Here is a 14,085-nt window from a genome sequence, read left to right on the forward strand (position 1 = left end):
CTGTTTTTGCCATCACGGTTAGAGTTCGAATGGTAGAATTTGTCTTTTTTTTCTGCTGACTCATGGGTTACTATGATTGATGCTGCATGGGTTGTTCCGTCAGTGCGTGTGTAGGAAAACCCATGAAAAATAGGCAATTTTTGTCCATTTTTTTAATGCAAACGTTAGGTGTGATAAGAAGTGGTTATTAAGATTTTTTATTTACAGCGAAAAAATGGTACCTATGAGTTTTTATCCGGGGTACCGGTTACTGCCAATACTCAGTTCCTGGCGTTGAACGATTCCAAGGATTACGACCATTTTCAAGTGAGTTCCATAGAAACCCATTAACTCAATCGGTAGTACTAACGTGAGTTTTTCTTCAGGCCGTCATCCGCTACATGTACTTTGCGCAGGGTGCCTACGGTTGGCCCATATTTCTGGTGACACACTCACTAACCGGGACGTGTCAGCTCGGCTCCGAGCTGACATGTTGTCTGTCCTGTTGCCGGCGAAAGACCGGTGTCGATGTGGTGGAAGACAATTGTTGCTTTTGCAACTATGCTGCCCTCAAGAAGATGCTCCAAGTGGGAGAGGTGAGTGGAGCTTGGGTTCGAACGCGTTGTTTGAAAATGATTGATTGAATGTTTGGAACAGGTGGAGGTTGTGTACGCAACGTATCACGTAGATATCGGCGAGACGCCGTTCTTCGTCGCTGTGGACTACAACTACAGTAAGGTCGTCGTCAGTATACGGGGGACGCTCAGCATGAAGGATGTGCTGACAGATCTGAACGCGGAAGGTGAGTGCCTTCCGTTGAATCCTCCCCGAGAGGATTGGCTTGGGCACAAGGGAATGGTCCAGGCGGCGATCTACATCAAGAAAAAACTCGAAGAAGAGAATCTCATTCAGAGGGCACTCGCTCACAACCCAGCTCGAGGGACGCAGGACTTCGGACTGGTGCTGGTTGGACACTCGCTAGGCGCCGGAACGGCCGCAATCTTAGCGATTCTGATGAAGCAAGAGTACGAAGATTTGCACTGCTACAGCTACTCGCCACCAGGGGGATTGTTAAGGTAAAATCGGATTTTGTGGTTCTTGAAAAAAAAATCTCATTATTTTCGTTTATTTTCGACAGCATGCCCGCGGTGGAATACAGCAAGTCGTTCATAACGTCCGTAGTAGTCGGCAAAGACGTGGTTCCCCGGATTGGTCTGCACCAGATGGAGGCACTGCGAGCGGATCTCATCAATGCAATCCAGCGGAGCATAGATCCCAAGTGGAAGACGATCGCCTGTTCGGTCATTTGCTGTTGCTGTGGGCCCGAGCCCACCTCTGTGACGATGATGTCCACTAAAATGGAAAACGTCCAACGGTACGAACAGGATCGTAATAGTGCCCGCCAAAGTACCGTTCATCCGACAGACAACTCAATCGCCCTCACACTGCACCACCCACTCTACCCACCCGGACGGATAATTCACATCGTGCGACACCATCCCAGCCAGGAGGAGTAAGTACAACTATGCTGACTATGCATCAACACTCACACATACACACATATACCGAGCTGCAATCTTAATTTATTTCCTACTGCTCGAACCGGAGGAACTTTCACGCCCGTTCGGGGCACAAACCAGCATGACCTTTACACAGCACAGCACGACACTCACACTCACTCATCACCATCAAGCGAGCAGCATAGCAAGAAAAACACATTTCCTGCACAATATAGCAAATCCTTTCCGCCCCAGAATTGGCACACTTCCGTCGGCCCTTTTCCTTATCCCCAACTGCGATAACTATAACGCAATCGAAAGGAAACACAAATCGCTTTCCCTTTTTTTTTTTGCTCTCTTCCACACGGCGAGTGAGATAATTGACAAACCGGCAGACGATAGGTAGATAGATGATCCTTCCGTTACTCGAGCAGAACCCGTGAAGCGGAGGGGGGTAGGGGGGAAACTATGCCGATGCCGGCAAACTATCCCATCCTATTGCGATTCCAATGAAATTGGTCACAATATTCAATTACTTCTTCAAAATAGACCGACAAGCTTGAGAGTATGTTCAGAGGTAGGAGAGACAACTCTCGATGCTTTTACACGGAAATGGTTCGAGTGTTTACAAGGACACATACTCACACTCCAAGCCGCTTCAAGCGCAGTTACACTGAAGACTCGCTCTGCTCTTCGATCAACACCGTGCCAACATCTCGAGGGTTATTGTCACTAGTGTTATTGTTGTTGGCACCAAATTGGGTCAGAGCTCTGGCGCAGTAAGAAACAAAAGGGCTCTCGCAAGAGGGGAAGCATTTCTTTGTGGTGTTTCGCTAAAAAATGGTGATGATTTTTCACTGATACAGATCAAAAGGTTTCACGGAAAAACTTTCGCCTGTTGTAATCACTTCTGCGGGAGAACAAACTTTTCGATGACGCGATTTCAAAATGGGATGCGTTTTAATGTTAACGAGGATTTAATTACATCAAGAGATGGCGGATTGAGTAGATTAATGGCAAATCCGATGCCTACTAGGATGATTATTAAAGGATGAAATTTCAATTCCCAAAATCTATGCTTACTATGATTTGTATTGTTCTCCCTGCAGCCAACATCTATCCTTTTTCAAATAATTCGCAGTGGCCCAAAAAATAGAACCACATTTTTTCTCAATGGAAATGGTCCCTCCTTTAGTAGATTCCCGACCAGGTTCAAAATATTTTATTCGAAGTAGGGGAAAAGGGGGGAACTTGGGCCACCTAAGCAAATCGCCTAATATTTCCAAACCCATACGGTCTAAATAAAAAATACCACATTGTATACTGAGCTACACTTGTTTTCTCTAAATCAATGATGTTCAATCATTATATCAAACTTTAAACTACCAAATATATCATAAAATAAAATAGATGATTTTTGGACAATTTCCAAACCCATACGGTCTAAATAAAAAATACCACATTGTATACTGAGCTACACTTGTTTTCTCTAAATCAATGATGTTCAATCATTATATCAAACTTTAAACTACCAAATATATCATAAAATAAAATAGATGATTTTTGGACAATTTGATGCGGGGTGATTTGGGCCATCTGTGGGGTGATTTCGTCCATTGTGTGTTTCATCGAAAAAACCATGCTTATGTTTATGTAAAGTATTTTGGAATAATGTTACAATCAGTAACAGTGTTCTGGGATCGATACCAGGTGTCTTGGCCAGATTCCAGACCAGAAAAATTGGATTGAGACCATCTCGAATTCTGCATGGATTTTTTCACTGTTGCTCGAGCATTTTCAAACACTTTCGATCAGAGATCGAAATTCTCGCTCGGCTGCGCGATAAATATTCATTCAATCAATCTAGTTTTCGATGAACTGTGTATTGTTGATATTTTCGTCTCTTCCTTTTCACCGAAAATTATTTTTCAGAAAGAAAGATATGTCGAAAATCTCTATCTCGGAAGTTCAACGAGAATGCTTTTTCGTCTCTCATTTGGTACTGAAAATATGGAGCGAAAAATCAAAGCTAACTTTACCAACATTAGTCTGTTAGAGCTGCGTCCAAACGATCTGCATTTGGACAGCATGTGAATTGTACAAATATTAATCCATCTCATGTTCACTTCACGATGAAACCCAATATTGCCGCATGTTTTCAGCTGTACTGAAGAAGTGAAAAACCATTATCGGCATCAAGGAGTCACTGAAAACGAGATCAGTTTTCGGCAATCATAACTCACCGTGCTCCCGTGGCCGAGTGGTTAGCGTCATAACTAACATGCCGGGTGTTCGGGTTCGATTCCCGTTCTGGTCGGGGGAATTTTTCGTCAAAGAAATTTCCTCCGACTTGCACTGTGATCACGCGTATTCTAGAGCTTGCCATTCAGAATGCATTCAAGGCGTGTTATTTGGCATAGAAATCTCAACTAAGTACTAATAAAAAATGACGCAAGTAATACGCTGAGACGGCGAAGTTCCTCTAGGAACGTTAGTGCCATTGAAGAAGAAGAAGAAGAAGAACTCACCAAAAAATAAAAATCGGCTCTGCGTTTCTCGCGAGAAACGAAGTGAGCGTATAATATTCTCTCGCCTCCTATATTTTCAGCTATGTTTCTCTGTGGGTGAAAATGGATGTTTTTCGTCTCAAATCGGCGAGCATTTCGATCTCTGCTTTCGACGCTTGGTCAAAGAAAATCCGTTCTCGATGGCCTGCGTTGCTCTTTCAAGTTCCTCCTTCTTCCAACGTTGTCTGCCCATCCTCTTTTTGTAATTCAGCGGCATCTGGAATCAATAAAACCAAAGAAAAACCTCGAATCTGTAGGATCAATTCACCCCACAAAAGCGTGTCCATGTCACCCCACACAACCTGCAAAAATTAAAATGCAATTAATTTCATTTATTGTTATCAAACTTACAGTTTCGCTGCATCAAATTGTTCCTCTTCTGTAGACGAACAGAACATTACTGCACAATACACGAAAAGTTTGTTTAATCAGCGGGAAAAACCTTAAAACCACGATCGGAAAATTAACATTTTTTGACAATCAAAGTGCTTGCTGTGTTCATGCTACCGTTTCCTTCCACCAGTCGAACCTTCCAGCTGTTAGTTACGTACGGTTCACTAATAAAAGAAGATGACATTTTAAAAAATCCAAGTTAAGCCGTACTTTTGAGAGATAATAGGGTGGTCCAAATCACCCCGGATGTCCAACTCACCCCGTGTTACCCTAATGGTTATTGGAATCTGCATTAAGTTTTTGAATGTCATTGTTAAAGAATCGTTTTATGTGTAGCGTTGCCTGAACGGTCTTGGCTTTCTTTCATACAACTAAAACTCGACCAATCCTGTTAGCGTGCTACTCTCGACTGTTTTATTTTTCCGAAATTAATTCTACAAGCTAATTCTTCTACCTTCGAATTTCTGGGGAGGCGCTTGGAGTTACCCTGCTATATCTGCCGATAAATAATTATGCGCCGAGTAATCAAAAAATGTCCCGTGTATGTTGCACTGCCACGAACCGAGTGGAAATTTGAGATTTGTTTCACTCGCACAAAAATAACAAAATTGATGTCAGTAAAAAAAATGTAGACTCGGTAACAACATAAGTTGAACAAAAATGTAATTAAGGTGAAGGTGGAAGCTAGCCATTGTAGTAGTATAGGTAAACCCACGTGTAAAAATGGGGTAATAGTATTTGTGAGAGAAGAGCAAAGCACATGTAAATAGATCAATTCACTTATCAGACTGTGTGGCGCTTCATTGACACGAGTCTTTGAATACATTTGAAAAAAATAACAATTCAATACTGAAGATAAATGCATGAACGATATGTTCCGATGAACGATTGCAAACATAAATATATATGGAAGGTGCCTTTGAATATGAAGTAAAATTCTGATTATACGCGAGCGTAACATGAGCAAATTTATAACACATGCGAATTGGGGCTCTTTTGATATTAACAAGTTCTTCCGCATAGTATCGATGCTGATAATTCCTCAATTTTTTTCCTTCGTTGGTCGTATTGTTTTCACATTTTCACGTTGGAGAGCCTTAACCCTTCTCTTCGTTGGCCGAGACATTTAGATTGAATGAAATACTTTTCCGTTTATTGTTTTTGAAAGAATAGGGAGCCATGGCAGTGTTCCGAGCTCTGCAATACAATTTTCTTACCCTATGTTAAAGTTGCTAAAACTTACATTATATACCCATTAAACGTAAAAATAATGATTGTATTGATATCAACACAATTTTATCCTATTGATTTTCATAACATGAACCGCTATAACTCAGGAATAACATTTTATTGAGTGGTTTTGATAGCTGTTTCGATGATGTTGTCTGGCATCAGTGTCGAAAAAATAACGATGCTTTCACCAATACAAACAAAACCATTGCCGAAGATTGAAAAATGAAAATTTAACTTCCAGAGCACTTGCTCGAGTTTTCCGACGTTTTTCACTATACAGTGCGACAGCAGGTGAAAATTTAATATCTTGTGAGTAATCGATTAGAGTTTGGTTGATATTACTTCATGGGAAGTGTGCGAAAACGATCATTTTCTTCACACTGTTTCGCAAAATTATTGATTTTAGGGCGAGGGGTGAGGGAGGAAGATGAAGGAAATGAGCGCCATTGTGGCAGCCATTTGTGGCTAGCTTCCACCTTCACCTTAAAGAAGTGTTCGATTTCCGACAAGGGTGATGCACTTTTGGAACTTGACGACAAAGCGCAAGTGTGCTTTAATGAAATATGAAGAATGGTTTGGCGAGGTATTCTCCAAGCATCTCTACATACATATATGGAGGAATTAGGGTCGCTTCATATGGAACGAGAAAAGGAGCGTTGAAGTCGAAGCCTAATTATTTTGAAATTGTAACAACCGAGAATTTTTTGGTAAATTGCTAGACTTTTCTATTACAGGAAAATCCAAGAGACCAGAAAGAAAATTTACTCTCTTTTGGTCAACTTCAGCGACCATTTTATTCCACAGTCGCTTCATGTCTGCAGTATTCCGAGTCACATTGGTTCCCTTCGCTTGATTTTCGCTCGACAATTGCTCACCATTTTTCAATTAGGCGGAATTGAGAGAATTGAGGTTTTTTTTTCAATGTAATCGACCCCGTTGTCACGGTACCACTGAAGCACCTTGCAAATGTAGTGGCAGCTTACTAAATCTACCCAAACCTTCACCGGACTTTTGTGAGCCTTAAAAAATTATAGGAGGTTGTGTTCAAGACACGACCGCATTGTTGACGTTGAACTACGCTGTGGTTTAATTGAAGTCGCTTGTTTATAACTGCGGATATTATTTTATAATGCTACGAAAATTTGAAAATAACCGTTCTACCAGTTTGGTCGCCCTGAAATGTTTTTCTTATTGTAGAATCATTTGACGATAAGCGCAGCTGTCATCCTTAGTGGAGAAAGTTTTGCTACTGGCAAGCGAAACTAAACCACATACGCAATTCCAGAACGGCATAAAAAAATTAGGCGATTGTTGCATCGTTACAGGGCCAATGCACACGGGAGTAGATACAAATGGGGTTCCAGCATAGCGAAGATGCACTTTTTTTGTCGTACGGGTTATGAAGCAGGCACGTACGCACACAAATATCCATATTTGTACACTTATCTCCGTATTGCGCTCTTCTCAACAGAAGCCCTTTCTGTTAATAGTGCCAGTCTAGATTAGCTTAGCTGTCATCCTTTGTGGAGAGTTTTCCTACCGTCCAAATCACCGACAAAATTCCAGAACATTTATTTTCTTGGTGAGCTGACGATAGCGTAGCTTCATGATTCCCCACACAATTGTGTAGCTCAGATCCTTAATGCAGTTTGATGCAATGTCAGCGTCAGTTTGATGCAATAATTGCAATGACAGAGACATCAACGAGTGAGTTATTTGGTCGCGTCCATAGCTCAATCCGAAACGAAGACATGTGATGACACAAAACAAGAAAGAACAAGCGATATTCATTCCTTTGAATACAGAACGATACTGAAAGTTTGCCTTCCTTCCTTGCTTGAGACTTTAAACTTTTTCAGTTCATTCGGCTCTAACCTTCAAAAAGGTTACTTAGATGGTTGGAAAACTTTAGTTTATCTATCATATTACTCCTCCATCCCCATTACCTTGGGGAAGGCATTCGATCCCTCGCCGTCCAGCTCGCCCAGCAACGATGTTGTTCAGTCGATTTCCTCACGAAGAATGAAAGTTTGCCTCAGCGAGATCCACTGTTTATACTCTAGGCAAGTATTCCCCTTCGTTCTTCTTCTTTTTCTTTGTTCACGGAGACTTTAAGGCCGTTTTATATTATCAGGCACGTCGCGTAAACGGCACGTAACGACACCGGCAGACAAATACATGATGTATTCATATCATCAGGCATAGCAACTTCTCTGTACGGACCGGCAGCGCAGACGGAGCGGAGAAATGCTACTGGTGATTGAACCGATGTCGTACCTGTGGGGTCGCTATTCCGCCGCTGGCAAATCGCCCGAGTTTCGCGGAGCCACACAGCGCACGTCCAACCTGTGGGACTGCTGACGAATGAACTGACGAGCAAGGGAGATGAAAGGCCTCGTTCGGTTCTATGCTAACTGGTGCATTGGTGTGAGTGTAAGCACATCAAGTGACAACTTACGTGCGCACAGCTGAACTGATGGTAGACCCTCATCGGGTTGTCTTGCCTATGCCCCACAGTACCGAAGAGCGACGAACGCACCCACACCACGAACTTCGACGTTGGGTTTGTATGTATGGTGCTACTCGCCCATGTAGTTCGTGCCCGGCACCGGCAAAATATTCTTTTCGAGAATTCCTTCATGCATTTGTCTGAAGCGTGCTGTGTATGCCCGGAGCCGTTCCGCTATATATACGCATACACATTTGAAACTCACGCAATAATATTTGTCTTGCATGAAACGTGCCGTGCCGGTTACGCTACGTGCCTGATAATATAATATTACCTTTACTCTTACGATTTCCCCTCCGTTGCTCGTCGATTAGTCGCTTCTTTTTGACACCTCTTCTCAGGAAAACTCACAAACGGACAGAACAAATGTATGAGGAAATGGGAATGCTTCAAATTTTCATTAATGTAAACCATTTACAGACTATGGGATAGTAATGTATAGCATATCAAACAAATCTTAGAGAATTTCCGATTCATTTGGTACGTAAATCGCCAAAATTCTTTCGCGGCAAAAATAGTTATTAACGTTAACTTTACTTCATAAAAACGTAACCTGTTTTCTGATTTGGCACCCTTAATGAAAGACGTAGTTCTACGTCAAAAACGGAAGGAGACGCTCCTGCAGACGCTCTTCCCTATACACTTTTAAGTTCATTGTCTTGAGAACAGTGGTTTTCAGTGGTTTATCAGTGAAACGAACTTAAATTTGCTTGGAACATCTTCTCTGGGAGTGGTCTTATAGAACTTCAGGCCTGGGAGCTGTCCAAAATCCATCTTCACGTGCGTTTCGTCATTCACCAGTATGCATCCTTGGTACTTCGTCAAAATCTTTTTGTAGAACTTTTGCGCCTATCGTTTGGGTACCAACTTTTGCTCCAGCGTCTCGTTTGGTTGCTTGCAGACACGCAAATTATTGATGTACTTTCACGGAAACGTTTCAGCACATCATCATACACTGTCGGTTCAGCTACTTTCAGCGATTTCGCGGTTCTAGTACCTGATCACACCGGATTTTTCATGTGTCTTAAATCAAATTTCTTCTATTGGCTTCTATCCTGCACAAATTTTTCAAAACAAAACGGTCCAATGTTGAATTTTTACCGTCGAAAGATACAGTGTTCCAAACAATTTGCTGTCAATCGTTTTCAGATACGCCTACTAAAGGGTGTGTCACATCAAATTGCATCACGGAAAAAACGCTGTAGAAATTCGCCCAGTAGACCGATCCTTTTGAAAATTTTAGACAGTAAAATAAAAACTATTAAACAACTTTTGGCATTTTCTTTTTATTCATACTTCGAGCCCAAGCCCGTATGCTCGCACCTTCCTCTTTACCCCGTCCATAAGGTTCTGTACAACGTCAGGTTGTAATTTTTTTTGAACAGAAATCCATTTTCTCTTGAAGTCCGCCTCCGATTTGACAACTTTTGGGTTCTTCCGAAGAGCCTGCTTCATAATCGCCCTATATTTCTCTATTGGGCGAAGCTCCGGCGCGTTGGGCGGGTTCATTTCCTTTGGCACGAAGGTGACCCCGTTGGCTTCGTACCACTCCAACACGTCCTTTGAATAGTGGCACGAAGCGAGATCCGGCCAGAAGATGGTCGGGCCCTCGTGCTGCTTCAATAGTGGTAGTAAGCGCTTCTGTAGGCACTCCTTAAGGTAAACCTGCCCGTTTACCGTGCCGGTCATCACGAAGGGGGCGCTCCGCTTTCCGCAAGAGCAGATCGCTTGCCACACCATGTACTTTTTGGCAAACTTGGATAGTTTCTGCTTGCGAATCTCCTCCGGAACGCTGAATTTGTCCTCTGCGGAGAAGAACAACAGGCCCGGCAGCTGACGAAAGTCCGCTTTGACGTAGGTTTCGTCGTCCATTACCAGGCAATGCGGCTTCGTCAGCATTTCGGTGTACAGCTTCCGGGCTCGCGTCCTCCCCACCATGTTTTGCCTTTCGTCGCGGTTAGGAGCCTTCTGAACCTTGTATGTAAGCAGGCCCTCCCGCTGCTTGGTCTGCTGGACGAATGAACTTGACAAGTTCAGCTTATTGGCGACATCCCGGACCGAACTTCTCGGATCACGTCTAAACTGCTTAACTACGCGCTTGTGATCTTTTTCACTGACGGAGCATCCATTTTTGCCGTTCTTCACCTTCCGGTCGATGGTTAGGTTCTCGAAGTATCGTTTTAGTACTCTGCTGACCCTGGATTGGACGATTCCCAGCATCTTACCGATGTCCCGATGTGACAACTCCGGATTCTCGAAATGAGTGCACAGGATTAATTCACGACGCTCTTTTTCGTTCGACGACATTTTTCCAAATTTACGAAAAATTGACAGTGAAGCATGGCCAACGTGATCTATACTACTCTTATCTGATTATAAGCGAAAGCTGAAGATATAATTCCTAAAAATTAAATTTCTACAGCGTTTTTTCCGTGATGCAATTTGATGTGACACACCCTTTAGAACCGCTGCTATAAAATGAATAGTAAATCCGGATTCTAAATGTTAAATTAAGATCTAGATTATCATGGCCGATTTCTCAAGAATCTTTGTTCATTATTGTTTTCCTCGAACAATTTGCTCAAAAACGATGTGTAGTTCAATTGAAGCAAGTCAATGTGAATAGTGAATAGTCATTTTCGATACGTATTTCTTTATTTACGTGGACAAGTACAATAAGAGGCCAATCGTGATGACTTCTGTAGTTTCTACATTCTGTCAAATATATACTGGGAATTTTTCAATACAATGTCTTCAATACACCCAAAGCACCAGAAATAAAGATTTTTCGTGTGCTGGAGGATCAAATGCGCAAATATTGAGCTGTTTTAAAGTTTGCTATAATGTTTGTATGTATGGGAGCATAAATCTCTTTTTTCTTTTCTCATTTCTTTTGGGATCGTACCAAAAAAAAAGACCATACAATGTCAATGAGGATCGAACCAAGGGCAGCTGGAATGCAAAGCTGTTTCACACGACCACGTTATCCACATAGCTGCTAGTGCTGTTGTATAAAAGTGTGATAATATTACACCTCATTATAAAATCAAGTTGAAAAGTGTTTCCTAAGAGTAAAAAGAAGAACATAAACTGAATATAAGTCTTTCTCGGTCTAGGCCGTGAATGTGGCAAAGTACGTAAAAGTTTTATTGCGAGCTTATTTGCAATGTGTATCTTGTTTCGCTCGCTCATATTATCTTATGTAGCAATACCATATATATTATACAAATGCTATACAAGTATTTGGGAGTAGTACTTTTTCCGTTATTTTTGGGCACATTGAATGTAATAAATCGAGATGCCAAAACATATGCTAAAAATTAATTTTGTCAACAGGGGTCTCACAAAGTGGTAAAATGTGTTGGAAATAGGAAATAGGAAATATAAAAAAAGTCACCCGGGGCCATATCTGGAGATTACGGAGCTCGTTCGATTACATTCGTGCTATTTGTGATCGAAAATTCGTTCACAATGATCGATCGATGAACTGGTGCATTATCGTGACGTAAAATCCAAGTGTAATCCTTCAACAAATTTCGTCGTTTGCGACGAATTTTCTCTCTCAAACGCTTCAAAATGCCGTTTGGCCCTCCGGAAGGAATTCCGAATGGACAACATCATATCAAAAATTATCGTATCATATATATTCACTTGTTTTTAATGACGTCGTAAACCAAACTAAATGACAGATCGCGCTCGAAGTTAACATGAAGACCCCTGACCGTGTACCGTGTAAAAATGAAAAAAGTTCAGCGTGAAGATTTAAAATTACAAATTTCCGGTATATATTTGAGAGAAGGTGTAACTTCTGAAAATATCATCAACATGTGACGAGAAACGGGAAATACCTTCGTTATTCATGAGCTGGGTCATGACGATAGAATCAAATTGGTTGTGAAAAAAAATCCCATCGAAATGTCAAAAGATGTCCAATAATCAGGAGGGGAAAAAAGTGTTTCTTTTCTTATAATAATCCACTGCGTAGAGAAAGTATTGTTATGAAAGTCAAAAATAATCGGATCAAAAAAAATGAATGAACTACATTTTTTCATCAATTATGGCTAGCGTTTGAAATCATCAAAGCACAACTGACGTTTTGGTAGCTTCTGAAATATCTGTATTATTGACTACTAAACTTAATTGTAATTTTACTTCTCGCCAAATGTCAGATTTTATTATTCTGAATACTAGAATTATATTATTTGAACTTTTTTCTTTCATTGAAACAACTACAAAATAGGAATTACCCACTTGACATCATTTATTCCAATTCTAGCTAGGTCACAAAAGCTAAATAAACAAAGCCCGAGTCACGAAAACGCATGCTTCTTTTATAGGAAAAACGTTTGACAGCATGAGAAAAATAGACATGGGGAAAAAGTTGCAAAAAAAAATGTTTTTCAAGCAAAATGCACTTGAAAAATAGATTCCATTGAGTCTGCATGACCCAGCTCGTTAGTGACCATGGAGTTCAATGCTACGTGGAGCAATTTGACAACATTTGATAGTTCGATCCATTCGGTGATACATAAATGACAATGATTCTGGATGTACCCTTACAAAAAATCAGTCAAATTGCTCATCTGATAAAGAAAATTATAGTTTTGGGTAACTTCCATCGTATGTACGAGTCATGGCTATTAAATTACGAGACAGGTTACGAAAAAGGGTTATATTTTAAAAATTACGGTACAACGATATGCTCCCCTTCAGTATACTCCCCTTGGCTCCTCACACACCTTTCCAAACGTTTTTTTTTTCCATTGTTCGAAGCAGTGCTAAAACTCTTCTTTTGTGATGGCGTTCAAAGCCATGTGGCTTTTTCCTTTGCCTCTTCTACGGACTGAAATCGGGTACCTTTCAACACGGATTCGATCTTGGGGAATAGAAAAAAGTCACATGTTTATGGCAGACACTTCAAGCTACCGAACGCACTATTCGTTTTTCGCCAGGCGCGCAGTCTCGTACAATGATTTGGCGTGGAATTGCTTTATTGTTTTATCGGAGAGGATGAGGAATACGGGTGGAAAACTGTTCGTCCGTCTCATAGATCTGCTGAAAGATGTTCGAGGACTTGCAGACAGTTCGAAGACCATTTCCGGAAACAGAATCCAGCAGTTTGAAGCAAATCAACGCCGGTTTGTAGGTCGTCCATGTAAAAATGCACGATCTTGGATGCTTGGATGCGATTTCTCGTAAATTATAAGGTTCGCAAGGGCCCTGACTCGCCAGAGGATTTGAGTAGACAAACAAAAAAGTGAGAATTTCCGGTACAACTTTTCAATATCCAACACATTTATGTACCGAAAGACCAGAAACAGCAGGTAACCTATAATACTCCTCGATGATGTCCGAATGCGCGTTCTTCAGTGCCGGATTAGCGTGTGGGCGCCGCTGCAAGAAATCGTTGAGTGGCAATTTCCTTGGAATGATTGTTTAAAGCTAAGATACAACATGTCCTGATTTAACGTTTGCATAATAAATGGACTGTTTTCGGATGGCGATAGTAAAACCAAACAGATAATTGAGTTTGATAAATTTCCCATGAAAGGTAATTATATTAGCTTACTTGCAAAAAATTCTACGCCCTTGCGAGTTCTTTGAGTTTGAGTTCTATCTTCGTTTTATTTATCAAGTCCTTCTCAGTTTTCGCGACAAAATTGTAGGAGTAGATCTTACGCTACATGTTTGCTCAGAAATTCTCGATGGGACGCAGCTGGGGAACGTTGGATGGGTTCGCTGACTTGGATATTACATCGATATTCAGCCGCACCATCTCCTCTAACGATTGCTTCGAGTAGTCGCCGACGCCAGATCCGGCCAGAACACCGCGTCTTCACCGTTATGGTATTTCTTAATGAACGACGCAAGTCCGGAGCTAAGGAAGAGCGGCTTCGACATCCCT

The 14,085-nt window shown here is 41.4% G+C and overlaps 1 protein-coding gene across 7 annotated transcripts in view; it reads left to right on the plus strand.

The window, feature by feature from the left end:
• Positions 1 to 14,085, plus strand: part of LOC129762216 (diacylglycerol lipase-alpha) — a 176,303-nt gene that overhangs the window by 113,360 nt on the left and 48,858 nt on the right. For all 7 annotated transcript variants that reach the window (XM_055760271.1, XM_055760277.1, XM_055760275.1 and 4 more), the window contains exons 5-8: positions 208 to 306; positions 366 to 575; positions 637 to 1,055; positions 1,118 to 1,492. In XM_055760271.1, the coding sequence (XP_055616246.1) occupies positions 208 to 306; positions 366 to 575; positions 637 to 1,055; positions 1,118 to 1,492 (1,103 nt within the window). The remainder of the gene's footprint in view (positions 1 to 207; positions 307 to 365; positions 576 to 636; positions 1,056 to 1,117; positions 1,493 to 14,085) is intronic.

This window comes from Toxorhynchites rutilus, chromosome 1 (genome assembly GCF_029784135.1).
Source record: "Toxorhynchites rutilus septentrionalis strain SRP chromosome 1, ASM2978413v1, whole genome shotgun sequence".
In the NCBI taxonomy this organism is placed as follows: domain Eukaryota; kingdom Metazoa; phylum Arthropoda; class Insecta; order Diptera; family Culicidae; genus Toxorhynchites; species Toxorhynchites rutilus.